This window comes from Eulemur rufifrons, chromosome 15, assembly GCF_041146395.1.
Source record: "Eulemur rufifrons isolate Redbay chromosome 15, OSU_ERuf_1, whole genome shotgun sequence".
Classification (NCBI taxonomy): Eukaryota; Metazoa; Chordata; class Mammalia; order Primates; family Lemuridae; genus Eulemur; species Eulemur rufifrons.
The window spans coordinates 83,441,913-83,469,778 of record NC_090997.1 but is presented as its reverse complement, the minus strand read 5'-3'; the positions used below and the strand labels follow the sequence as shown (position 1 = coordinate 83,469,778).

Genomic DNA, 27,866 nt, shown 5'->3' with positions numbered 1-27,866 from the left:
ATGGTTTTGGCTAAACACTATTTAGTTAGTCCAAAAGCTATTAGAATTCAATTTTAGGAAAATAACCAGGGTTTTTCAGCTTATGTAATGATAACTGTCCCCAAATATATTTACATGTTTGCTCTTTGAAATTTAAAATGCACTTTTTTAATACCACTATACATACAGCTTGGTCCCAGGCTAGGTTACAAGATACAAATAAAGCTTAAATCTATCTTAAAGTACTAATAGCAGTAGTCAAATTCTATGCTGTGGAAACCAAGGGCCAAGTAACTGAAGAGGAAAGAGGAAAAGAAAAACAAAGAAAGGATTTACCTTCTGGACCCAGGGTCAGCTCTTGGGAAAGTTTTGAAATGGCTGCCCTTGGACTCGAGGCTTTACAACTCCCTTTCTGGGTTCCTCCTATGCCTGGGTGGAGCTCGTTCTCTTCCTCATCTCCCAATTCTTTGTGATACTGTGAGTGTCCTCCACGGGGCCCACCCAAGCCTGATCGACTCAGGAACTTCTCCAGATTCACCACAAGTACTGACCTTCCCTACCCCACACCCCGGTCCACAGCCATTTCGCCAAGACAACTGCTGTCAGACAGAGGCCGTGCAGGAAGCAATTGGACTGAATTAATGAGCAAAATGTGCCTACAACCCTTCCAGCTATATTTGTAATATGTTAAAAAAAAAAATACTAAGTATCACAAATACTGAAACAGAGGAAGTTTTAAGATTCTCACAATTCGGAGCCAGAAGGCACATCGCAATACGGGAGAGCCCTTTAAGGGAACCAGCAAGCTCTCAAAGCCTGCCCTCCCATGACGGTCCCTTTGAACTTACAGCATGAAATACGACTTCCGGCTTCTGAATCCAGGTTCTCCACCTGCCTCGGGGTTTATGAAGTTTCCCTCTCAGTAGCACAGGCGGAAGGAGGGGAGGGCTCTGCAGGTGGCTGGGTATTGGGCTATTTAATGTTGGGAACTACTTTAAATAATTTGGGGGAGCAAATTTGCATTCTTATTTACATTTGGCTCAGGATTAATTTGGAATTTGTTGTATTTCATCAACATACACGCACTTCAGGGCTACAGGGGAAATCTCTTTTGATATTAAAACCTCACTGCAGATGGCCAACTACAGATTAGCCACACAACACTGACAGTTGACTTTCTTATTCTGATAGTCAAATACACTGTGATTATTTTCTGTCTGGCTAATTTCGACCTTCATTTAAAATTGAAACAGTCTCTGAGCTTTGGTTGCTTAGTGATAAAGCATGAAAAACATACAACTTTTGGAACAAAAGGCAAACTATATAGACACGCTTTCATAAAATACTTAAAATCAGGAAAAGGAAATACTAACACATGTGTAAGAAATGATCTTAGGATCAGTTACAGTAAGAAATGTTTCACTTCATCATGCTTTGTGAATCTGCTCCCAGAAATTTCTAGCGTGTGTCATGTGAGTAGCAACAAGGAATTTACAGGATTTTTTTAGACATCAAGAAATTGTTTAAAAGCATTACTGCTCCTCTATGTCTAAAATGTTAAAAAAAAAAAAAAATACCACCACCACCACTAGATGATAGTTTTTTAGTGAATGAATTTTAGGATACCAAAGTTGGAATAGTAATTACCTGTAAGGGACTTGCCAGGGACCTGTTTTTAGGTACTGTAAATGCTTTGAGAACATTGTCTTCATCTTCTGACACCGGTGTCATTAAAACGGAACTTGTAAGAATATTCTAAAGAGAAAGAGGATAATTTGAAATTTAAGTGAGATTGTATAATATGACAGCCAACATTATTCTAACACTGTAGAGAGTAGAATACTATGACATGATGCACATTAGCTTGAAAAAAGGCAGGTATCCGCCAGAAATTCTCTTCTCTATGATCTAAAAGAACGCAACTATGTGTTAATCCTAATCCCACTGTGGCAAACATCATCAAAACAAAATGCTTCTTCAGAGTCCCTCGTAGTTCTAGGCATGTGGTAGACATTCAAAAACCATCTGCTAAATGAATTAGTAAATACATTAAAAATAGATGGTTTACTAAGCTCTTGGGAGAGAACTCTTTATTTCATGTGTTGGTACAGAACTATTTTAGAGCTACACATTAATGATAAAAACGGTGAAAAGTAGGGAATTTTGAACCAGATTTTCTTAGTTCCAACCCAGCACCCCACTTATTAGGTATATAATCTTAAGCAAATGACTAAGCCTTTGTAAACCTCAGTTTCTCCCAGTTGGTATAACGGAAAAGATAATGTTACCAACCTTGTAGGACTGTTGCGAGGATTAAATCAATTAATTCATCTAAAGCCCTTAGAATAGTACTTACCACTTAGTACCTACTGAATAAACAGTAGAAATTGTTCTTAGCTCTGATTCTCTATAAGACATTAGGGCAACCATTCACAAATGGCAAACTTTAAAAATGGTGGTAACCAAAGCAATGCAATCTTGGGTACAGCACGGGGCATCTACTATAGACACCGTGTTTGGCACTACGCTAGATGCTACATAAAACATGAGACAACTGAACAAGAAAGAAATATTACATTTAGAAGACAAATAAAGGAAAATATAAAGATTAACATGGTTTTATGGAACGATCCATGTAAGCAGAATTTTTAAAAGGCAAGGACACTCAAATAATAAGAAAAGAAATAATGAAAAAGTCTGAAGTGAACAGAATCTGTTTCCGATGCATAAAGAGAATCTCAATTTTATATTCTACATTAAAAATCATTTAAAAAATCATGTGCGAGAGAATATTTAGAAATAAAATGCATCAGAGAGTGAGTGCTGAAGCCACAGTGGCCCCTCATGCCACACACAGGATTTGGTGAGGCACTAACGTCACATAACAACTGAGGGCTCGCGAGCATGTACTTACCGGTGCATCGGCCACTGGTGACGTTTGCGTGAACAGCTGGGTATGCAGACTGTCCCCTTCCCAGTGGTGTGAGCAGAAAAAGTTTCCCGCCTTATCAGTTGGAGATTCCACCTAAAAGCAAACCAGGAGCTTTGTTGTTTCTAGAACCAGAACTTCCCAGGAAACATTTACACTCAAAAGTACATTTCTGGCCAGTCCTTCAAACACTTATTCTTACATGAAAATAAATTCAAGAGTGCTGTATCCAACCTGTTGGAAATACCTCTTGCCAACAAACTAAAACTTCGATCTTCGCAGGTTAGATTCCCTTTCTTTTGTATCATGAATTAAAGACTATTTTACCACTACTACTATTTTAATGTAAATTCCACTTCTCCATGACATCTGAGAATGAAACATCAATCATCCCTATCTATCCATCTATCTATTATCAGTGATTTTAAAAAGTGTAGTGAAAAGCTGCTTCTCTCTCTTCCCTTATCCTCTCTAGCACGTCTTCTCTCCAAACACGAAGTGGAGAGAAACGGCTTGCCTTCCCAAATGACAGGCCGATGGCTACACTCCAGCAGTACCTTTCCACTGCATCTTGTATGACAATCTTGCGTGAAAAGTGGTGGTGTTACACAGTGCCAAGGGCAGACACAGCAAACTGCACACGAGGAACAAAGGGAGCAGAGTTCACAGCTTGTTACTTCCAAAGGATCTCGTGTTTACCTCTTGTTTGATCTTCTTCAGTAAGGGGGGCCCGTTTTCTTGAAACTCAGCCACAATTCCAGATTCATCCGATTCCTGTTTGATCACATCCTGCAGGTCTTCCACTAGATGAGAGGGTGTCTGAGGCTAAAGGGAAGAACAGGTATTTATGCATTAGAGGACAACTCCTATCTATACTGATAAACCAACGAAACCCAAGAACTTTTCTAAAACTTACTAGCATCTTCAGGGGACCGTATTTAATTTCTTGAGCTGCAAGTGCATGTTTGAACGGTGTAGGAGTTCTTGGAGAGCTTTCTAGGATTGACCTTTTGATAGCTGGAGTTCTAAAACTTTAAAAAAAAAAACAAGCAGTAGCTCAATATAAAAGAAAATATGTCCCTACATTGCTCTACCTGCTACATTTAATATTTTCCCACTATATACAGCAAACTCTATTATTGATATGGAATTGAGTATGCTGAGTAATCATATTATTCATTAAGAAAATATGTATATCACATATTTTCAAATATTTCAAAATATTATACCTCTAAGACTAAGAGCATTAAAATATTATTATTTCCTTAGCAGTTTTGAAGATACATGTAGTGCCCCTTGCTCTGTAAGATGACCATGAGCCTGGTGTAGATCTGATGTCATTTACAAATCAATTTTATCTATTTATTAAAATAGAGCCCACACTAGAAAACATATGTTAACCTTTAAAATTTTTTTCTTTGTACTCAGAAATAATAAGAGTGCATTTCTTTTAAAGGTTTCTTATTCACATTTTGTCTGCCATTTCTTTGTACTGGTTAAGGCTTTATTCAATAAAAATGACTGCTTAATCACCCCTTAGCTTCTAATTATACGATATTCCTGGGGATGTCAGAAGAGGTCCTATTTACATATAAATTTCCAAAATAAAAAATATGAACTAATTAAAGAACCATACTTGTTCTTACTCTGAAGCTTATAATCAGAGAGGAAAGGAGGTTGAAGCTCTTGTTTTTGGTGAGAAGAAAAGCCTTATTGAATGAACAAACTGAATGGAAAAGTTATATGAAAACTAACTGCATATATAGAAAATTTTGAGGAGAACTACAAAAGGTAATTTAGTTTATCTTCCCACCTTATACCTCTAGATAGTTGTAACATGTCCAGTATTCAGTATAGGAACATACATAATTACACATAAGCGGTAAATAATATTATGTGCATACAAGTGGATCAGATATTTGGGGACTATGTAAGTAAATAAAGAATTTTATTCTTGAACCAAAGACTTACATAGTATTTTCCTTTTGAGTTTTCACAGTCTGGTCTCTATGAAATGGTGTTGTAACAGTCAATTTGTGACCATTGAGAGGGGTAGAAGTTAAAGAAGGCATTTCCAAGTCTAAGTTTTCATGGTTATTGGAAGTGTTCAAGAACTAAATATGGAGAGAGAAAAAAAATTACTTAGATTAGCCAGTGATTCTTTATTCTGCCCAATTTAAAAACCATACCTTGATAACAAGCAAGTATGTTTTACTGACCCACGATATATAATAATAAAGATGTTAACAAGCATGTAATGTTGGAAAAGATATTGTTTTATTTCAATTGAGCACCCAAGATTTGGAGTGTGGTTTACAAGAAATAAAATCTAGGCTCAGTGCTGAAAAACTTATAAAATCCTAAGAAAATACTCTCAATAAATGACACTTGCCAGGAGGGCGTGGTAGCTCATGCCTGTAATCCTAGCACTTTGGGAGGCCGAAGTGGGTGGATTGCTTGAGGCCAGGAGTTTGAGACTAGCCTGAGCAACAGTGAAACTCTGTCTCTACAAAAACCAGAAAAATTAGGCAGGCGCAATGGTGCGCATCTGTAGTCCCAGCTCTTGGAAGGCTGAGGCAGGACTGCTGAAGCTCAGGAGTTAGAGGTTGCAGTGAACTATGATGATAACACTGCACTCTAGCCCAGGCAAAAGAGTGAGAGATTCTTGTTTCAAAAAGAACAAAAAACAAAAGAAAAAAAACACACAAAAGAACATTTGCCGTTAAATAGAATGAGATGTACTTTTTTTTTTTTTTTGAGAGACTGGATCTTGCTCTTTCTCTTAGGCTGGAGTGCAGAGGAGCGATCATAGCTCACTGCCTCATTGCAGACTCAAACTCCTGGGCTCAGATGATCCTTCTGCCTCAGTCTCCTGAGTAGCTGGGACTATAAGTTCAACACCATGTCTGGCAAATTTAAAAAAAAAAAAAAAAAATTTTTTTAGAGATGGGGTCTCACTATGTTGCCCAGGCTGGTCTTAAACTCTTGGCCTCAAGGGATCCTCCAGACTTGGCCTCCAAGCGAGCTGGGATTACAGGGTGAGCCACTGTGCTCAGCCTGAGATGTGCTCTTATTAACATTTAAGAGGTTACAGTGATTTTTGAAAAATACTTCATATTTTTCTTTCATACTTTGTTTTCTCTCATTAATAATCTATGAAGCAAAACTATTATTATAGAAGGTTTACATTATGTGGACAATTCTTGAATAAAAAACTATGTCTCTCAGAACACCAAAGTTTTGGGAAACCAGTAGGTGTTCCTTAAACAACTCCAAGGTAAAATAAATTTGGGAAACACAGCATATCATAATCTCCTCCTGGAAATTCACAATATACGGCATATTAATAACTCTGAGAAGTCCTGCAGTAAAGAAACCAATTTTCAACTTTGTTTGATTCAGTGTTTCCCAAACATATATACCTACATATTTAGATTTTTTTTTTCTAGAACATCTAAGAAAGTCTTGCAGAACTAATGTTCTGTAGAACACAGTTTGAAAACTACAGGCAAAAAAAAAAAACAAGATAATTTTTTTTTTGGTGAGGTCATTATTTGTTCGCACTTAAAGCTGTTCTTAATGAATATAATTTGGAAAAATGTTTTACAGTGTCAAATTATCTATTAATTTAAATGATTTTAATAATTTAGAAATACACATCTCTGATAAGAATTATAATTTCCATGCCTTAAAAACACTGCATGAAATAAGAATATTCATTGGCAAAAACTGCACTAGTAAAATATGACACAACTCAAAAGAACGAATGGTGAGAAATTGAAATTAAAAATAAGTTATTTTCCTTAAGCATTTGTTCTTCATCCTCTTCCTAAACATTTCCACCTAAGGTTGGATTGGAACCTTTAAATTTTCCAGTTGCAACCCAAATGTTATATAAACACAATTTGGTTCCCTCCTCTCCTGGGTCAGTGAATCACATAATAATAAATGAACAAAGAGACAGAAATTGTGTTAAAAATTTAAAAGGAAGAGATCAGATGGGAGAAAAGGAAGGGACAGAAATGTTAAACTCTAGTGTTGAAAGGAACAAAAAGCACATCTCATGCAACTATCTATCTTTCAAACCACCATAAAAGTAAAAGAGAGAGAATTATGACAAAATCATCAGTCGGCCTGCAGCCAGCCTAATCTTCAGGAGGCAATATGACTTAGCAACTGCTAGATTTGACAACGGAGTGAAATCAGCTAGGGTAACAGTAATTAGTCATTTGTTCCAAAGGATTAGTTTCTAGATTATTAAGGCTCAGGTGTGTGTTGAAAATTAGTAGCAGCTGTGCAGAAATCGTGCTCTACCTGTGAGGGAGAGAAGGGTAGGCTTTTGACAGGGGAACGCTTGGGAGTTGAGCTGCTGACGTCAGCAAATATGAAGGAGCTACAGTCTCCAGTGGCTAAGGGGCTCGCCTGGCCCCGCTTTTTTCGAAGGATGACCAGCGGAATTGTGCTGTGCCTTGCAGGAAGTAAGGCCTTGGGTGGGTCAAGTGAACCCTCACCCAGCATGCGTTTGTTCACCCTTGGGCTAGGCTCTCCTGCAGGTCTACTCCCATTGCCCTCTCTCTGCTGAAGCTGTAGGGCTTTGCCTGTGTGATGTTGGCTAGGTGAAAAATCTGCTTCTTCAAAGAATTCAAAACTGCTGAGATCACACCATGATGAAGAATCCTGAAACAACGTGGGAGGCACAGAACTTTGAGACAGTGTGTGCATGGTGTGCCATCATCACCTGAAACACAGCACTGAGACAGAGATGCTACATGCAAAGCAAACCCTGGGCCCATCTGTTTGACTTCTTGAGAAACAGCTTCAGGATTAACAGCTGCTGTTACACTGCATTAGAGTGGTCGACTGTGCTGCCTCAAGGCTGGTCCTAGAGTGTGCTGCAGGGAGAGCAGCACAAAGAAAACCTTTTTTAGAAGGCACATGATGGCAATATTCATCCTGTCCAATGGGTGTGCAATAAATGCTTTTTAACCAACGGGGAAACCAAGGAAATGAACCAAGTGTCTGCTGAGGAGATGCTGAGTTCAAATTTGTTTCACTAAAGACGATTCATCTCATTGAACTAATGGGATAAGTAATCAATAATCAGTGGAGAAAGCCCTGTACTACCAAGGAACTGATTATCACTTCAAATACATTGAAAGATTGCTTTAAGCTCTGAGTAAACAAAATTCCTCCCCCTTCTTCCTCTAAACAAAATTCTTAATGTGCTGTCCAAAAGCAAAGCAAAATTATAGGGAAGCACAAAGAAGTAAGAAAAGTGAAAAAAAAAAAAAAAAAGTTAAAAGTAACTCAAGCATTATTCCCATAATCCAAGCCCTACTTTATAAGTCATCAATTTCACCATTTAAAAAAAATATGACTTTTGAAGGAAAACTGTGAAAAGCTACCTTTTGTCTGGGTAGCCTAGAAAATCAGATCTTTGAAAAAACATATTCACCGAGTCTAAAATCATCCTTTTACCTTTACATTAATGTAGGCTAATAACATATTTGCTATAGAAAATGGCAATGATTTAAGAAACGGGTTTTCTCATTCCTCATCCAGAAACATTAACTTGCCTTAACAATTCTACTTACAGAATCTATAAATTGGAGTGTTTCTGCAAATTCTAAGAGGTTCTTAACATTATCCAGAATTGTGCCTTGGTGGACGATCATGCACCTTGCTGGCGAGGCACTTTCTTCAGGCAGGGAGCCAGGATCCACTGGCAGAGATGGCGTGGAGTGGTGCTCTCCCAAACAGGAAACAGGTGCACTGTCTCCATGAGGTCTGGTGTGGTCGGCGATGGTGGTGCTGTGCCACCCGGGGTAGCTGCATGTGTGGTTCTGTGTCTAAGGAAGGGGGTAGGGTGTAGAAATAAAGAAAGAGAGGGAGAAGAAGGGAGAAGGAACTTAGCAATGATGTTGCACAAGGTATCAGATGCTGTTGGAAGAAAGATAAAAGTAGTTGCATCATCGAAAACTTATGCCTATGAAACAGTTGTCAAGATGTTTCCTTTTTACCAATGCAAGACTGTACTTTTTAATAGGGCTATAGTTTGCACCCACATGATTACCTTAATTATCATTTGCTAAAACTTCAAATTATGGGACTATGTTACAGAGTACCATTCTCAGATTGAGTGTCTTAAAAATCCACTTTAATATAATTTGCCAAAGGTCCATTAATGTTTGTTGTGAATTTAAGAATTGCCCTATTTGTATCCTAACCTACAAAAAGGCTAGAAGATCCAGGGGTTAGAGTTGCTTTTATCTGCTCATATTCTTGTTGCTTCTGTCCCTTTCTAATGCCATAGCTTGCACGGAGGCAGCAAAGGGGCTGCCAGATCAACGTGGTCAGGAAAGCAGAAGAGCAAATTAACAGAAGTCTCCTTACAGCATGACCACACAACAGGAGAAGTTGCAAAACATTAACTAAAGTAAAAAAGTGGTCGAGCTAGCATGTGCACACAATCATTTTATTATTTAGCAAAAAAGAAATTTACCCCTAAGAATCCCTACTGGGTATCACTTCTCTTTTATTCTCTTTGTTGGTGAACTACATATGTTACAGAGTACAAGCAGCTTTCTATTTGCTGTCCAATCACCACAAAAGATGCCAGGATTCAGTAATGGCATGCACAGCTTTCATGCACGCAAACAAAAGAGAGCAGCTAATGTTATTTGTGAAAAGGTATTTATATAAAACTTTAGATACTGAACATACATCAAATCATGTTTGAAATGATAAAAGATGAAAATATAGGTTAAAAAAGTAATAGGAAAAGAAAAGATCAAACAAATTGGTACCCTGCAGATATACGGCTTGTAAAAAATGCAGACTTTCATTCATTTTATCTTTGCTAATCTTTAGATCGATTATAAGCCTTCCGGAGGGGGAAGAAAAATTAATGATGACAATCACAAGTGGATATTGTGTTTCTATGGCAATGCAAAAAGACTCCTTCCAATTTAGTCAACATACATTCTGATACCAATCGCATTTTATTACAAGTAACTGCTAGTGTTGAGACATTGTGACTGGATACATAGAGCCTCGGTGAGTGTAATGTTTAGAAGAGCGCTGAGGTACACTGAGGCAAGGCTGCTGCCCCCCAGCCTCCGGACCCCCGTTTAAGCACATGATAATCAGTCTTACTGGTAGCGCCTGCTGTCCTTTCAGCTCATTCTCAGTTGACATTAGGAGCAACTCTAATTCCTTTATTCGCTTTTCTTTCTCAGGGTCTTCATCATTATAGTGTCTCTGAAATAACAAGGGAAAAGAAGACAAAGGTCCGATTGGAAGCTGTAGCCACAAGGGCTGTAGCCTGTAGTCATGAGGTACCGCACGCAGCCCAAAGAGCCACGGTGTGCCACTAAGGCCAGCTGAATTTGGCTACTACAGAGATCTTTGTGAATGTTATTTCAGACTTAAGGGAGCGATGTGAAATCTGAGGCTAGAGCAGGTGCTGACTGAGGATTTGTTTCATCTTTTAGCATCAGAGAATCAGAGAATTGCAGAGCAAACGCACTCTAGAAGCCAAGATCCCTAGATTGCCGGGACTCTGTTCTCCTTCGCCACACTCCCATTTCTTTTTACTTCTGTTTGTCAGGTAAAAGTTAAGTGTTTAGACGAAAGAAATAAAGCATTTCTTAAAAGCAGTGGCTTGAAGAGCAAATGAATTTTATAAGATGATCTTACCTGAATGGCTGCGGCAGCTGGCTGAGGGACATTGACTATATTTACATGTAACGCTACAGGATATGGAACATGACTGGAGACCTGGATCGAAAAGGCAAAACAAAGGCCTCGTCATTTATGGTTACATATGCTTCAGGGGACTTGGCTTCCTGAGGTTTTGCTCTGGGACCGAGGGAAAAAAATATTGATAAAATTCACTGAACAATTTTTTTTAAACCCTCTAATTGGAAAGTTAGCCAGGCCTTTAAAATTGGCTAAATAGCTAAAGCAACATAGTGAAAGAAATTTCAAGTGCTTCTCAATCCTGACAGGAAGTATTCTTTAATTAGAAAAAAACACATGGAAAATAATTTAAAAAAAAAAAATTTTAGAGACGGTCTCGCTATGTTGCCCAGGCTGGTCTTAAATTCCTGGCCTTAAGCAATCCTCCCACCTTGGCCTCCCAAAGTGCTAAGACCATAGGCGTGAGCCACTGTGCCCAGCCAAAAATATAATCTAAAATACATTCATGAATGCATGAAAGAAGTTTTGATGGGAAAAACTGATGGCACGAGCTGTTCATAAATAAAAATATTTTTCTTGGAATAATTATGAGTTTCAATAAAAAACACAGAACTTCTTGTGATAATTCAATCACCTGAGACCTTTCTGTAAAGTCTGTAGTCAAATGCATGGAACAGATAGAGAAGAGTAGAACCTATTTATGTATATGTTTTGCATAGAATTTGCATATGAGCTCTGTATTCTTGGGTAAGTTTCATCATTTATTATTGTTAGTTTTAAGATTAAAATTTCTTGGTATTTTCCTCTTTAAGTCTTCTTTTCCCACCCATTATGAATTATTTCTTTCTCTAAATATAAATATCTAGAAATTACGAAGGAATCATGTGTATCCAAAGGAGGATAAAAGGAGACATCAGAGAATCAAGGTTACAAAGCTCTGCTCCTATCTCAGAGTAAGAAGATAAACATTCATCGAGTAAATAAAGACATTTCTGCTAGATCACTACCAGAACTGAACTTACAGTTAACTGTTGAATTTCAGTGTTGAACTATCTCCCTCGTATATGTAACATTACCTTCGCTTTTCATTTGGAAGAGAAAAATATTAGGCTACAAAGGTATCTCCACTCCTCTATTCTTTAGCTGTACTTTAAGTAAACTTAAGTACTTCAAATTCAAAAGCTCACTTCAAATTATATTTGAAGCAGCAAGTTAGAATCAAACAACTTGGACTCCAGTCGGCGCTCTCTCTATGAGCTGTGGAACTCTGGACGAATCACTTACCACCCTCTTTCTCCAGACATAAATCAAGGGTAACACCACCTTGCTTCTATCTACTTCAAAGGGTAGATGAAGATTGACTGTGATCGTGTTTATGAAAGCTCTCTGAAAAGTATACAACTGCATGATATTCTTAACCTGGAGCTAAAACAACCACCTCTCTCATGAAACTAAACTCTCAGGAACGGCTTACATTTTGAGCTTCAGAAATGTGGTAGTAGGAATAGTCGTTGGTAACAGAGGGCTGGCCAGCTGGAGGGAGTTGACCTGTAGGTGGAGCCTGAGCAAAACCCATCAAATGACTGTTCTTCTGGAAACTTGTGGCCACTGCTGGCTGGCTGGCTTTGGAAGACTCCTGCAGATAACCTTCCTGTTCGACCTTCCGACGCATTGTAGAATTCCAGTGGTTCTTGATAGCGTTATCAGTTCTGCACAGAAATATATCACATAGAAAGTTCACAAACAAAAATTTCAATTCATATGCTAGTGAACTGACAGAAAACTGCTTCTAACAGAGATCTATTTTTTCTTTGGGTCCACTAAAAGTTGTTTTCTCTTTTTAATTGTTTTGGTCTTCTCTACCACCTAAGATCATGTTTTCCCTATTGCCTAATCTGAAATCCATAGATTACTCTTAGATCATCTGGAATCTATGTGGTTTTCCATAAATTCTGGTATCTTTTAACCATTTTGTTTCCTTGGTAAAGGAGTATTTTCAATTTAGTAACCCTTCATGTTTATTATGATTATTCGTGGTACAAGACTCTAATACAACTTAAAGTTCCAGCCATCCTAGAAAAACTACTGCTTTGACTGGGGCATAGTGGGGCTGCCACAGGGCCTTGGGGGAGTTGGGGGATCCTAATGCTGCTGCTGCTGCCCTGCTGTTCACTCCTTATCATTAGCTAGAACTTTGGAGTCAAAGAAACCTCCCACCTTTTGAAAACCACCCAATTGTTCCTGCAGCCAGACAGAGGTGAGAATAGAAAATGAGATCCCAAAGGGAAAGATGCTAACCCCCAATATATTTTCAAACTGCAAAGCATTTTTACTAAAGTCTTTCCATTCTCAGGAAAGCAGTTTCTCAATTCACAAAAACCGTTTTAAGCCTCCCTTTTACTATTTCGCTGGGGGTGGGGGAAATGTATGCTAAAGAAAGAGGAAGTTCAATCGCCCCTTTAATTTTTAGAAAAATCAACAGTGTACTCTCTCTTAGCCCATAGGGGAGAAAAGGCCTCTTTTTACCAACCTCTTGAATTTTCTAAGCTTATACTGAACCATGAGGATGGAAATGCTTTGGAGCATCTCAAGAGAATACTACATAAACCATCGTTGAAACAACCCTTTCTCCTGGATTATGAAGCTCAAGAATAAAACTATTCTTAATATTTTCTATCTATATTATCTTTATATAAGGTTTATAATAAAAAGTATTATTTTCCAAAGTAACAAAATCTGTTATATACTATTTAAGCGGTGAAAATGAGACAAAAATGAGCTTCCATAGTTATCCCTCATAATGAGGTCATTTTCCTGCCTTGTTTATTAAAAAGAAAGTATTACACTGACATTGTTCAAAAAACTTGGAAGCAGTATGATAATTCTAGAAATACATTTTTTTTTTCCATTCAAAGAAGAAAAAATTAAGCCAACTGGTATAATGAAATGAATGCCGGTATCAGGAAAATGGTAGCTGAATTCCTTCTAGTCACTAAACCAGCTGTCTGAACTCAGACTAGAGACAAACTGTCTTTATTTTCCTTCTATGTGTTTAGACATTTGTAGTTTACAAAGTGCTTTGACATTCGTTTTACTTGATCCTAACCCTGACCCTGGGAAGTTGTTTATTATTCATGTTGCAAGTGAGGAAACTGAGGCTGAGGAAAGGTAAATGAGTTGGCCAGGGCTCACTGTTGGGTAGGTCCTGGAAATCCCCAACCAGATAAACTCCAAGATACATTCAGTTTCTAAAAGTTATGGATCTAGTTTATCTAATGAAACACTTATGACTGATGGAATGTAATTCACTCCCCATACATTTAAAACAGAATGTTCAATACCCACTCCCTCAGTCTTCCCAATCAATATATTTTTTGACATTATTATTACCGTCCAGGCAGTAGCTTTGCGATTTCTGCCCATCTGTTCCCCAGTCTCTTGTGTGCCTGGTAAATAATTCTGTCTTCCTCTTCTGTCCAGGAGGTTTTCTTAACTTCTGGATTCAAGTGGTTATGCCACCTCTCCCTACATTGTTTTCCAATTCTCCCCTTTAAGTGCTTGGCAATAACAGACCAACGTTTCGGACCGTATTTCTGTACAAGCTCTATCACCTTCAGATAAACACACAAAAATAACCTATGTTTTAATGTTATGTAATGAGTCAGTGTAATCATTCTTCAGTGTTACAAGATCTTTAGAAAATTTCTAAAATTGGCTTTCATTCATAGGAAACATGGGAATAGAGTCCTCTATCTCTTGTTTGCCCACTTACCTGCTTCCTCAAGTTGGGAAACATCCAACAAAGACGTTTGGGAATATTCTTAATTATGATTCACACACCAATGAAGAAAGCACTTACTCTTTGATCTTCTTCTTTGGTCCAAGGACCCTTGATGAGCTCAGGGTTTAGTACTTTCTGCCACCGGTGCTGGCACTGCACATCTGTTCGATTCTAGACAAATAAAATAAAAGTATGTACCAGCATAAAGATATGATGTGATAAGCACATGAAGACTGTTGTAATATGAATGATACATAGACAATAGACAGTGAAAACATTCAAGAACATTTTAGGGCATGTTTAAGAGCCCATTTACCCCTCATTACTTACAGACTACAGAACATACAAATAATATATCAAAGTTACATCTAAAATTAGAAGCTCTGCCTCCTGAGGAAAATAGTCCTGCTGTGTACACTAAAGAACCATCACACTACACATGTGACTGTCAATTTAACTTAACTTCAGTCTTGCTGCATGTGGAAGTACCTAGGTGGCCTAAGACTTGTTGGAGATTCCATATTGTCAAGCTTTTATGGAAACTCACCCTCAATGACTAAAGTTTGTTTCCCGTAAAAACTAAGAGATGTGCTTCAACTCAGGACCACAGTATTTATGTTGTACAAGAAACGAAGATAAATAAAAGATGGGCCCTACCTTACAGAAGCTTGTAATGTTATAAGAAAGAAAAAACAAATATATAATTAACTATGACAGAAGGCTGAATTTGATTTATACAGAAGAAGAGACCAAAGTATAATGACACTGAAGGGAGCAGACAAGCATCTCCTAGGAGGAGAAATTGTTCCTTGGGAGGAGTCTGCCAAACCTCCTCATGTGGACTTTGAAGGATGGACAGAACTTTAACTGGTAAAGCAAAGGGAGAACATTCTAGGAGGTGGGATTCCCCAGGAGGAGAAGGGAAAGCAGAAATGAATCCAAGCAAACCTGCTTACGGAGAGGAAGTACGAAACAGAACTGGAGCTGTAAGTTGGGGCCAGAGAAGAGGGCCCTTGAGTGCCTGGTTGAGGCAGTTTACTTAATTTGTGAGATTCTAAGTCACTGTTATTGGTTTTGAAAAGATAAGGTACGGCTGCATTTTAAGAAACTCCATCTGCCAGTGGTGTGTGGGATGGATGGAAAAGTGGAAAGCTACAAGTGGGGAAGCCAGTTAGGAGCAATTGCCATAGTCCAGATGGGAGGCAGAAGCCTAACCTGTCACACAACCATGAGAATAAAAAGAAAATGAAAACTACAGAGGAATTCCAGGGTCCTTAGTAACTGCTTAAATGTAGGTGATGGGAGGATGGGATAAGTCAAGAAAGGACTCCAGAATCTTAAACCAAAAGTATGGCTATTGACAAAAATAGGGAATTTAGAAGAAACTGATTTACAGAAAATATCAAGTTTCATCATCTACTATGTAACAAATCATCAAAATGCTAATTTATATTATCCTAATAAGGGAAAACATAAAACAAGAAGCAATTGTTTTTAAAATGTTGTCAAAATCCTTTAATAATCTATTTAAAAACCCTAATTGTATACATTAAAAAATACAAGTTATAAATGAAACATCTCTTTCCCTACGTCTTATATGTGAGCAAATATGTAATATTGTAATAACTTCTCCTAAAGGATTTTATATAAATCTTTGGGAGGAACTTTCCTTTTACAAAATGAAAAAATTATCAATAACTTACCGGGAGATAATTGGCAATAACTTTCCAGTCATCTGTTCCATTCTGTTCCACCAGCTTCTTTAGTTTTTCATCCTAAGACATTTAAAGGCAATCCTAGGATATCAGTCATTTACTGTATAACTATGTTCAAGTTAGAATGAACAAGGAAACCAATCCAATAACACAATATAGGGAAAAAATTCTCTCAAAAGTATCCAAACACAGCAGATATTAATATAATATACTGGTTTGGGAACACAGATTTATTTAGAGTCAAACCAGAGTTTGCATCTGATCTTGGTTATTAATCAATTGTGTTTCTGGACCTTAGTTTTGTCATTTATAAAATGGAAATGCTAATATCAACAGGGTTATTTGAGGATTACATGAGCTAATTATGCAAAACATTTAGCATCATGCCTGGCACATACTGAATATTTAATATATGGTAACTGTTTTACTTTATAGGGAAAAAAATGAATTCAAATTTTAGATTCAGTAGACATTTAACTATGGCAATAGATAGGATCTTGAATAATAAACAATATTTCCAGTCAGTTCAACCTCTTTCTTATAAGACAAAAATGGAAGGTCACTTTTTAAATTAAACTTAAAGACTTGTATAATGTAAGAAAATCATTTCTTTTTTGTATCAATATATTCACAGTTTAAATGAAGGCAAATGTATTAGAACACAGAAGACACTAAATATTTGTGGGCAATTGGTTCACATACTGTGCACAGTCCTACCAGTTAACAGGTGTCTTTATGAATGTGTTCCTTCTATGTCTCTGCAAAGGTAACATTCACACACAATGACGGTCCGTGGTACAATACAGACACAGGAATTAGGAAACCACTATTAACAACTGAACTTCTATGTTCTAAGGATCATCCAAGTGCACAGTCTCAATTGGTAAACTATGCATCTTCTATGGGCCTCCCTGGGAATCCTGTCTGTCCACAGTGGCTCTAGTTTAAATGAAGCAGAATGTAGTGAAACCAAAGAAGAGTTAATGTCATTTGCTCTTACATGAAGTCCTCTAACATCATTTGTAAAATTGTTTGAGAACATTAAAGAAACTTTTTCTCACATTAATAATTTTACTTCTGAAGTATTTTCCTGTTCCTACAAAGATCAAGCTTTTGATAAGCTAGTGGAAAAAGAAAGGGAAGCAGATACATCTCCATCAATTATTGGATGCTTTCAGGACCCACCTTCGGGTATATGGCTCTGTGAAATACCATATCAAGAATATTGAATGAATACATCATAACAATGAGTTCTATGAGTGTTTTGCTTTATTCTTTGTTTTCTTTTTGGAAATAGCAATTCATTTACTTATTCAGGGGAGCATTTATTAATACCATACTTTGTGTCAAGAAATTTTGGGTTCAGGAAACACAAAGATGAACAGACATTGAGGCCTGATCTCAAGAGCCTTACAGTCTAGTAGGGGTAGGCTATACATATGTCATAGCAATGACAAGACAGAACATGCACCCATACTTGGGGCCACAGGAGGATGTATCCAACCCTATCCAGGGAAGCCAGGGACAGTCTCACAGAAGAGTTGATGTCTTCATAGGTAAGGAAGAAGTAGGAAGAAATGGTGAGGTAAAAGGATGAGAACTCGGTAGGCAGAGCGAAACACAGAGGAAACCTAAAGTGAGAAGGAGAGGACATTCAAAGAACTAACAAATGGTTTGGAAAGGAATGGTACGGTGTCCATGTGGGGGAGTGGTCAGAGGGGAGCACAGGCAGGCTAGGCTAAGATCTTAAAGAGCCTGCTGACAAGTTTGAGCACTTGCAGTTTACCTGAAATTTTGTTTTTCATAAATTATACACACTACTTTTTTTCCATGTTTTAGTAAAGGTGATTAGTTACCTCTTCCCGGGTCCACCTAGTTTTCCCCAAGTGACGCTTTCCAGACTTGGGAAGCAGCCCATCATAGTCATGGTCACACATCTCAAAGTCTTCATCATCCTCATCACTGCTGTATATGCTGCAGAAATAAGAATAGGCAGATGTGGGCTGAAACAAGAGGATTTAGACTACTATTGGGTCACAAAACTTACACAAAAACTCCTCAACAATCCTTTCAAAGGTTACGAAGATAAAACTTTGAAAACTTGCATAACAAGATTGTTTTCTGCATTCTGTTGCTCTAGGATTGTAAACTGGTTCTACTGTTATTGGTATCCACAGATACAGCAAAGGACCTGGCACTTTCCTATTGCCCTGCATGTTTAAACCTGCTGTTACTGTTAGACCAGGGACAAGTTACACATTTGGCAAGCTTCCAACCAATGAAGATTTAAGTTTAAAACTCAATGTTAAGAACAAGAAAAGGAACAAGAGCCCATGTCCTTCATATAAGTACACACTCAAAATCTTAGGCATACGTCATATTGTTTAAATAATATTTCCCAAACACAACAAATAATTCAATTATGTGATTTCAATGGGGCTGGTGTTTTATTAAAAGAAAAAAAAAAATCAACAATATGCCCAATAACATAATTATAGTCATCCCTGAAAGATTAGAAGATTAGGAGAACCAAAGAGGAAAGGATTTTAAAATCTGAGGATAAGACCATCAAGTGATCATACAGTTTTGTAAATAACATTAACATCAAACTACTCAAAACTCCAGGCCTGGTGGATCCAATTTGGGGCCATGTTTACAATTCTCAGTTTCCAGAGTAACTAAGTGAAAAATGAGGCTACTCGATAGAATCTTACTCTGGTTTTTTCTGTCTCTGACTGAATAGTGTTTGAAATATTACAAAATGTTCAAAACTGAAGGATTTCCCCAGAAGAAATCTATGGGTTTAAAAAGAATATACTACTGTTTTCAAAAGAGCTTTTTTCTTTTACTTAGTGGATCAAACCTAAGAATGTTGATGACTTGAAGTAACTCTATACTTGTTTATTAATCATATACTAATTAGATGAGAATAATTTTAAAGACAGAGTTTACTTTTAATTATAATTTTTTATAAAATTTAAGGTAGAAAAAGTACTCTCTTAGAAACTTCACTAAAGTCTATCATTGTAATACTGAGAAATGCATAAAACTGAGACCAAAACAAATAATGATATAAAGCAATATCATAATGCAAATTATGATTTTTATAAATAAAATTTATATTCACACTAGATTTTGTCTTCCCAAACTAATTTCACAAGCGTATATTACCAAACTCTGCAAGTCAAGCAAAAGTGCTTACAAAAATCCTGAATTAGAGGTTTTAATTTAATACTATTATTTTCAGCAACAATCTGATGGTCCAGGCTGTATGGTGACTTGATGTGATCCAAACTTAAAATACCATCACCACCAAAAAAAAAAAAAGTCCTACTAAACTATATTCATAATTAATCTGTAATCATTTTTTTTCATTTAGTGTCTAACTTTGAAACAATAGCCTACTTCTGTTTCACACCATGGACAGGAGGTACTAAACAACTTCTGGTGAATAATAATTACTATAGTTTCTCTTTAACATAAAACACAGTATGATAAAACAAAAGAAAAAAATATTATAAGCCCAGAGCTATAAGTCAGCATCTTAAAGCCCCCAAATGAAGTAGCCCCTTGTGAAATACGAGGGACACCAAGAAAGCCAGAGGAATCTGAAAGCGCAGTCATAGATTTTACTCAAATTAACTTTTTAGGTTTGGCTGGTCACATTTTCAGAACCGAGGACGGCATTTTTCAAACTAGTAACTGAGCAGTCTTGGCAACAGTTTAACACCCCAGGAACAAGCAACAAATTCAGCCGCCCGCAGGGGGCAGCCGACGTCAGGTGAGAGAGAACAGGAATCAAACAGGACCAGGGTTCTGGAGGCAAAGGTGCCAGTCCCAGTTCTGCCTCCACCTAGCTGGGTGACTTGGACAAATCACTTCCTCTCTCTCAGAACCCCAGTTCCTCGCCTATACGTAAGGGCTGGGATTCTATTTCTAAGGTACTTTCCAGCGCTAATAAAGGACGATCCCCTGTCTTCCGCGTCTCTTCAAAGTTAAGCACAGGGGCAGACATGTGCAAAACCAAGGTCTCGGGGAAAGCTGGCGTGTGACGTCTGCCGGTCCTGAAGGGGCCAGGAGGCAGCAGGGCGAGTCCAGGGCTGCTCGCGCGCCAGCTCCTGGGTCTACCAGCAGGCCTGGCGTGGGGCTCGCCTTTGAGCTTTGCATGCGATTTCCTTGCTCTAAGTCGTCCGGGTCGCCTCAGTAGCATGATTAATTTCTACTAGGGACTTGAAATAACTTTTCCTTTATCTGCTCTGACAAGATCTCAGACCTAACAGTCAGAGGACTTTCAAAGGCTGACTTCAGGCTTGATGCACTCGACTCCCCACCTGCTAGACCCGATGTGGTTACAGGAGTACAACTATGAATATTACATTCTGTCAAGGAAACAAACCGTGCAAAGAAACGAAAAAGAAAAGAGGTGTTGGGGGCTGGGAAGAGGGAGGGGAGCGGGAGGAAGTGCCTTGTGGCCGCTACTGTGATTCTAGAAAAGGGGTTCAGACTCATTTCGCTGACCTGGTTAATAATCCCTGCCCAGTTGACGCTCGCCCTGCAAGAAACGGCTTCAAGCCCGCAGCCGGGTTTCTCTTCCCCCTGAGACAGGTTCAAGGCTCCCGCCCCTCCCGGCCTCCTCCCCTCTGGGCTACCTGGCAGCCGCGGGGAACCTGCGGGCCCCGCCCCGCGGGGGCAGCCGAGACCTCGGGGCGCGGAGTCTCGGCCGCGCCTCCTCCCAGCACCCCTTCCACCTGCTGCCAGCTTCTGCTCTCAAAACAACAGGTGACCCCTGCTGCTCTCCTAAGTCCCAGAGGCGAAAGGTGAAACCTCTAGAGCAGCAGCACCCCGCACCGTGCGGCCAGACCCCGGGCTTAGGGAGCCCAGGGCTCTCCAAGTACCCCTTTTCCTCCGGCGCCCAGCCCGCCTCGGTTGGGGGGAGAGCGCTGCTGCAGGGTCCACACCCACGCTCTTTGCGACTTCCTAGCGCCCCGCGGGGACCCGCGCCCGCCGGTTCCACAACAAATAAGTACCAGAAAATCAAACAACCCGAGGAAAACCGGGGGGATTTGCTGTGCCTCCACTCCTTCCCAAAACTCCTTTGCGACGGTCCGTCGGGTCACCGCGCCTCGGCCGGGGCGACCTAAGGAGGTGGGAGCAGGGCGCGGGGAGGAGCGGCGACCTCAGCCGCGTCCACGTGTGCGCGCGGCGCCGAGACCTCTTGCCCAGGAAAGAGCCCGCGGGGAGCGCGTCCCGGTTGCGCAGCAGCGGCCTGGGTTGCGCCGGCCTCTGTCCCTTTGCTCCGAGTGGCGACCGCGACGGCCGCCCAGCTGGCTACCAAACCGGCCGCTCGCAGGGAGCCCCGGGGCGTTCAGTCCGGGAGGTCCAGAGGCCGGTGGAAGCTGAAGAGCCCGCAAGTGACAGTTCAGACGAGTATTCCCCTCTTCCTCTCCCTCGTCCCATCCGTCCAGCCAAAATGTTAGGGGACTTCACCCCTCATCCCGGCCAGCCTCCCCAAGTGCGGTGACATGTGCAGCGCTGGCGCGTGTGGGTGCGCGTGCAATGTTTGCAGTAGGAATAAAAGCCTCTCAGAGAATAAGGGTTCGAACCTCCAAAACCAGGGCTTAAAACAATTTGCAAATGTAGAGACCCTTTCTTCCCCTAAAATCTCCTTTCCAGCCGCCTGTCAGCTGACACTCATCCTCGCCCCCACAAAGAATGAATGAAATTTAAATGAACTACCTGCAGCTACTAAACAATCCGGCATTTTCCCTATATCTGCCATATGCTCTGCACTTCCAAGTCCAAACATATCTCAATGCTTCCAGCAATTACGCTGCGACTCCCTCGCCGACACCCGCGGCGTCAAGCCAGGCACCTGGTGGGCTTCCCGGGGCTGGTGGGCAGCGCTCTGCCCCCGCCTGGAACGTGCTGCTTCTTTTCCCCCTAAAGAAAAATGTATCCCCGTGCAACTTGCAAAATGAGCCGCAGGGCGTGCTTCCCAACGTCCGGATACGTTTCCCGCATAGACTCTTCCATTCAACAGTCTCTCAAGCGGCTGCTGCCGCCTAGGCAGGGGCTCCAGGTCCTCGCAGGATCTGACAGCCCCGCAGATGATCCGGGAACGAATTCCCACCTGCTCTCGGGCGCCCGGCGCCCCGCGCGCCCCCGCCCTCGGCCGCCCGCCCGGCTCCCCGTTACCTGTGCCGGGGTCTCCGGGCCATGGCGCGGCGGGCCCGGGGCTCCGCCGAGAGCCGCGAGGACCGCACCGGCTGCCGCCTCCCGCCGCCCGCCGCCTGCCTGCGTCCCTCCCCGGCTGCGCAGCGGCGCTCCGCACCGCCGGGGCGAAGTTTCTCAGGAGAAAGAGGAGGAGGAGGAGGAGGAGGTCACGGAGGAGGAGGAGAAGGAGGAGGAGGAAACAGGTTGATATTAAAGTGTAAACTCTGTAAACAGAGATGCCATCAAACAAAGAGCTTTGGACACTCCCCCTCCCGCCAAATCTGGCGCCCCTGCAGTGCGCACGCGCCCTGCCCGCCGCCTCCGCGGTCGCCCTGGCTGCCGCCCGCGGGGCTGCCGGGCCGGCCGGGCCGCCGCTCCCATTCGGCTCTCGCGCCGCCGCGCTGCGCCTGGCGCGTCTCGAGGCCCGGGCGGCGCGCGGGCGGCGAGCCTGGAGCCGGGGAGGGGCGGCCGGGGGCCGCGGCGGCGCCTTTTCCTGCGCAAACCCCGCTCCCGGGCCGCGGCGGCGCCGGTCCGCGCCAAGTCCCGCTAATGCCGCCTCCCCTCCTTCTCGGCGGCCGCGCCACGGTCGCCCCTCTCGGAGTGCTCCGAGGCATCCGAACCCGAGCCGGCCCGGCTCTGACTCACTGTAGCGGGGGCGGCACCGGGTGGGGGAAACTCCCGCTTTTAAGGTTGGATTTTCAGCAGGGTTTAAAACTCAGCTTTCTGGAGATGGGGGAGTTAATGGGTGGAGGAGTAGGGGATGGGAGCATGTTTGCATAGGATGTCTGGCTGGGTCTTTTATTTTTTTCCTTCCTTTCTTTCTTAAAGAACATCCCTAATTTAACTTGGTGACAAAGGACAGTTAAATACTAGTGGAGCTGTGGCTCTCAGTGCTTACAAATGAGGCACCCCGGCGGAGCTTTCACTCCCCTCCCGATCCTGCAGCCGACACGCCACCGTCGGATTGTCACATGTCCTTCACTCTCACCCGGGCACACACCCGGCCCCGCCCAGGCAGCGCCCACCGCACACCTCTGCCGCCTCCCTGCATAGCACGCGCGCCCTGGATTGCACACCTGCAGAAAAATCCACGGGGTTCCGATAGAACCCGCCCCTAGCAGAACTCAGGAAACCCCACGTTTGCATGCGTGGTTTTAGAAGTTAAACAGTTATGGAGGTCGGTGTCCGTGCTTAGTGTAATTTGAAGGCTCTATTTTACGAGATAAAAGTCAGCTAAAACTTTCGTGTTCGTTTAACTAGAGGTTTGAGAAGACGTAAAGGGTGAAGATAACTGCTGAATTTATAAGGATTGATAATTGGGGGGATTTTAGGGGAGTTTTAGTTTTACTTCCGTTTATAGATTAGTACCATTGGGGATTTTTTTTTTTTTCATTCTCTGTACACACTAATTTATTTTTCCTTTAATCTTTTAGGAGGTTGAGTCTTCTGCTGACTGGGTTTGTGGGTGTCCCATGTGCCCCAGCAGTTCATACTTAGCTCAGAAAGCATATTTCTTACTAAAAAAGCATGTTCTTACTAAAATGAGTCATAATTTTATTAAATGGTGAAGCATGCTAGGTTTCAAGACTATCTGGTGTGTTAGACTTTGTTTCTTTAAATTGTTATATAGTTTAAATCTTTAAAAAATGTGAATTGCTAGTAAGATTTGAACATTTCTTTCTTCCTGCGAAAAAAATACTGCTGAAACAAAATTATTGTGAGCTATTTTAGTTCACAATTCTGAAAGACAAGTCACTTGCAAGTTAATAGTTTTGAAAGCCAATATTTATTTCTAGATTCTATAGTAACGTGTCTCCACATCAAAAATAAACAAATTTTTAAAAATCTAGAACAAACATCTAGAAACTATCCCAAAAGGAATTGCTTTCTGGCTTTAGGATTATTTTATGACTCTAACTGGCATGATTCCCAATTGCTGCGCCTCTTAGACACAATGTAAATATTTTAACCCTTTGTGAAGTGAGGTTCATAGCCTCTTTCCCAAGATTCTTAGGAGGTGGAACTACTCTGTGATTTCTAAACTCCTTTTAAGTAGAGCACTATTAAGTTCAATTTTCCTTTATTTCTTTTGTACATCATTTTCCTGTGCATTGTTTTGACAATACATAATATTTTCATTCCCCAGACATTTTGGAGTACAGTTTTACATTTTCCCCTCATGTGTGACAATAATATCCTTGGGATATGCATAGTCCAATAAAGAATATACATGCAATAATTTTATTGGGCTAATTTGTGATATTTTGCCATCTGACAAGTATATGGAAGGATAGAATCAAATAGAGTTATCAAAATTCTTGTATGGATGAAACTATATTTTTAAAGACATAGGATGTTTATATATTTATACATTTTTCTCTCCACTTATAGTTATTACAAGTGCATTTTTTAGATGACAGCTTTACATATTTCATCACTTTTTTTTTTTTAAATATCTGCCACATCATTTTAGCTGTGGCAGGGCTGGGGTGGGGCTAAATTCGGATATGGTCTTTTATTTGCAGTGCACCAGTCAGGGGTCAGAAAACTTTTCTGTAAAGGACCAGATAATAAATGTTTTAGGCTTTGCGAACTGTATTGTATTTTCTTGTTTCTTTCCTTTCCTTTTCCTGCCTCCCTTCTTTGCTTTCTTTCTTTTCTTTTAAAAATTTAAAAACCATTTTTAGCTCGAAGTCTATCCAGCCTACAGGCCATGGTTGGCCAGCACTGGAACAGTGGTCCTCCATCTTTAGTGTGTATCAGAATCACTGGGTGTACCTATGAAACACACACATTCCCAGGCTGTCCTAGGGACTGTGATTTAGCTAGCAGGTGGGTATGGGGTGGTGGGCAAGAATCTGCATCTGTAACAATTGTTTTCATGGAAGAAGTCTCCAGACTGCTGGTTGATAATCTCAGTATCAGAGTAAGGCAGGCTGGTTCGAGATACTTTTACCTTTACCACTGTCCTCTCCTTTGTTCTTTTTCACCTCCCCTGGGCCGAGGATTCAGGCTCTCCATAACCCCCAATACTTTAACTCCATGAGGAAGTTGGTGCCAGTGACCAGAGGGCTGTGGCAGCCTATTCCTTCTTCCTTTATTTCCTTGACTACCAAACTGTAGCTTCAACTTGAAAGAAAATGAAACACTTGCTCACTTGCTGATCATCATGATTCTCCCACTCAAAAGAGCAAGTGCTTGAGACATTTTATTTTACTCTAAAACTGGGGAAGGGCTGAAGGAAGAAAGATGTATAAAAGACACACATTCCAGCTTCTTTGTTTCTGACTCCTGGGAAATCCTCAGCATGGGGTAGATCTTTCATACCTATGATCAATATACCAAGGATGAATGAGGATTATCAATGGTAGTGACAGCCCAGAGTTCAGGGGCTTCATGTCTCTACCACCCACCTGCCCACCCCCTCACCCCAATTTGGCTCAGGGCATTAAGAGGGAAATAATTATAGTAAACACCAGATAGTTAAAGTACAGACAATTCTTGATCATTTCAGTTAATGAAGAACAGCTGTAGCATGTATAATTGACAGCCATAGGTTTGAGATAAACCTCATGGTGCTCCCAGCAAACCTTTTAATAATAATCAGCTAAGTGCTACCTTAGTGCAATATGTTTCATAGAGCCTCCATAAGAGATAGTGACCAAATAAATGCTTATCTTTAAATGATTGCTGGATTTGGCACTTCTTGTTTGCTCACTCTCCAGATTCCCATCAACTTATATATTTCCATGACAACCAATCCACATATTTTCATTGCCATTTGAACTGAGTCTTGAATAAAAGGTATGAGTCTTCCAATGAAGAAGAAAGGGCATTCCAGAGGAAGGGAAAAGTGTGAGCAAAAGCTCACCATCAGAATCACAAGACATGTTCCCAGCACAGGGAAGAAAGAACTGTCCAAATTACCTGGAGCAAAGAGTGCTTTGAAGGCCAGATTAGAGTGTGTGTGTGTGTGTGTGTGTGTGTGTGTGTGTGTTGAATAGAAAAGGTATATTATAAGAGCTCTGCGTTTGGAAGATTAATCTAACAGTATTGGCAGATAGTTTGGAGTGAGAAGAGACTGAAGGAGAAGAGACTAGTTAATTTCCTGACTAGGACAGTAACCCTAAGTGGAATGAAAAGGAGGTGGCGGATCAGAGGAATGCTGCATAGGCAGGGCCTTCAAGACTTAGCAACTGATTGAGTGGATATTGAAGGCACCATTAATAGAAATAGGGAAGTCAATAGGGGAAGAGAAGTGTATACTAGGAGATTCAAAGAGGAAAGTGTGTTTAGATATTGGTATGCTAAGTTTGTGGTTTCTCATGGAAGAGATCCGGGAAGAGCTGTTCAGCAGGTGGTTGATAGCATGGGACCAGAGCCTGCCAGAGAGGTCAAGCTGTGTCACTAGTATGCTGGAGCCAAATGTTGTGAGCCAGTTGTTAGACATGCCATTATTAAAATGTAAATTATATCAACTTACAATTAAATATATTTTAAAATGTATTTATTTATATTATAAATATTCAAAACTCATCACTTCCTATCTTACTACATTTTCCTATTGTCTAAGCACTTGAGGTTACTTATGTCTATTATATCTGTACAATGGAAATGCTATATAATGTATGCTGTTGTGCATCTCTCTCCAATTTCACATTTAGTGAGGTAATGTTAGTAGCTTGCATTTTGCTATGGTTGTAGTATTTACACCACAGGAAGTGGCAAATGCTACAAATAAGGTTTTTCCCCCCCTGGAAAACTGATTGTTAAACATTTACCAGCACCACATCACATCAAATAACTACTATATTTAGAAGTTTGTTTGCATAAAGGCAATAAGTGCACAATATCATAGATTTGCTAATATGCATTTATATAGAGAGAAGACCAAGGAAAAGTCTTTGGATAATATTTAAGAAGTTAAAAGACACAGCTGAGACTAAAAGGGAGAGACCCATTGGGGGATAAAGAAAGTTTTCTAGATATATATAAATAAATGTTTTCAATTCTTTTAATAGAATTCTGTATTTTGTCAATTGATTTTGAAAGGCTTTAATTTACTTTGAGGAAAAGAATTTTTTGAGCAGTAGCTTTCAAACATCTTTTGTATGTGATTCACTATAAGAAACACATCTTACATCCTATCACAACATACACACACACACACACACACACACCCCCAGCTAAAAACAAAAGTTTCACAAAACACTACTTACTCCTTACTACCAACCATGCAATCTGATACATTCTATTTTATTCTACTCTATTCTAAATATTGATACATTCTGACCAGGATGCTACATTGTTTTTGTGCCCTGTTCATAGGCGGTGAACCCTAGTTTGGAAAACATTGCTGTAGAAGATGATGGCCTTATTACCTCTTTCTGCTTTAGAAAATCTGTTTTATGCAATGACTACCTTTTTCCCAAGTGACAGTCCTATCTTTTTAAAGCTTTAGGGGAAAATCCTTAAAACCAGTTTACAGAAGTAACTTTTCTCCCATCTCTTCTCACAACTGATCTTAGCCAATTCCTTCTCCTTCTTC

General features: G+C 40.4%; 1 protein-coding gene across 8 annotated transcripts in view; it reads right to left on the bottom strand.

Annotated features, from left to right (window-relative positions):
• MYB (MYB proto-oncogene, transcription factor) overlaps positions 1–22,537 on the bottom strand; it is a 33,694-nt gene extending 11,157 nt beyond the window's left edge. Inside the window, exons 1-15 of one of the 8 annotated variants that reach the window (XM_069487421.1) lie at positions 22,301–22,537; positions 17,962–18,079; positions 16,094–16,165; positions 14,469–14,561; positions 14,000–14,220; positions 12,084–12,318; positions 10,607–10,687; positions 10,064–10,168; positions 8,503–8,757; positions 7,223–7,585; positions 4,880–5,022; positions 3,825–3,939; positions 3,608–3,733; positions 2,894–3,004; positions 1,627–1,734 (exon numbers count right to left, since the gene is read on the bottom strand). In XM_069487421.1, the coding sequence (XP_069343522.1) occupies positions 1,627–1,734; positions 2,894–3,004; positions 3,608–3,733; positions 3,825–3,939; positions 4,880–5,022; positions 7,223–7,585; positions 8,503–8,757; positions 10,064–10,168; positions 10,607–10,687; positions 12,084–12,318; positions 14,000–14,220; positions 14,469–14,561; positions 16,094–16,165; positions 17,962–18,079; positions 22,301–22,323 (2,169 nt within the window). In that variant the 5' untranslated portion in view covers positions 22,324–22,537. The remainder of the gene's footprint in view (positions 1–1,626; positions 1,735–2,893; positions 3,005–3,607; positions 3,734–3,824; positions 3,940–4,879; positions 5,023–7,222; positions 7,586–8,502; positions 8,758–10,063; positions 10,169–10,606; positions 10,688–12,083; positions 12,319–13,999; positions 14,221–14,468; positions 14,562–16,093; positions 16,166–17,961; positions 18,080–22,300) is intronic. The other 7 variants (XM_069487424.1, XM_069487423.1, XM_069487425.1 and 4 more) reach the window with 7 other exon arrangements.
• Between the last annotated feature and the right edge of the window lie 5,329 nt (positions 22,538–27,866).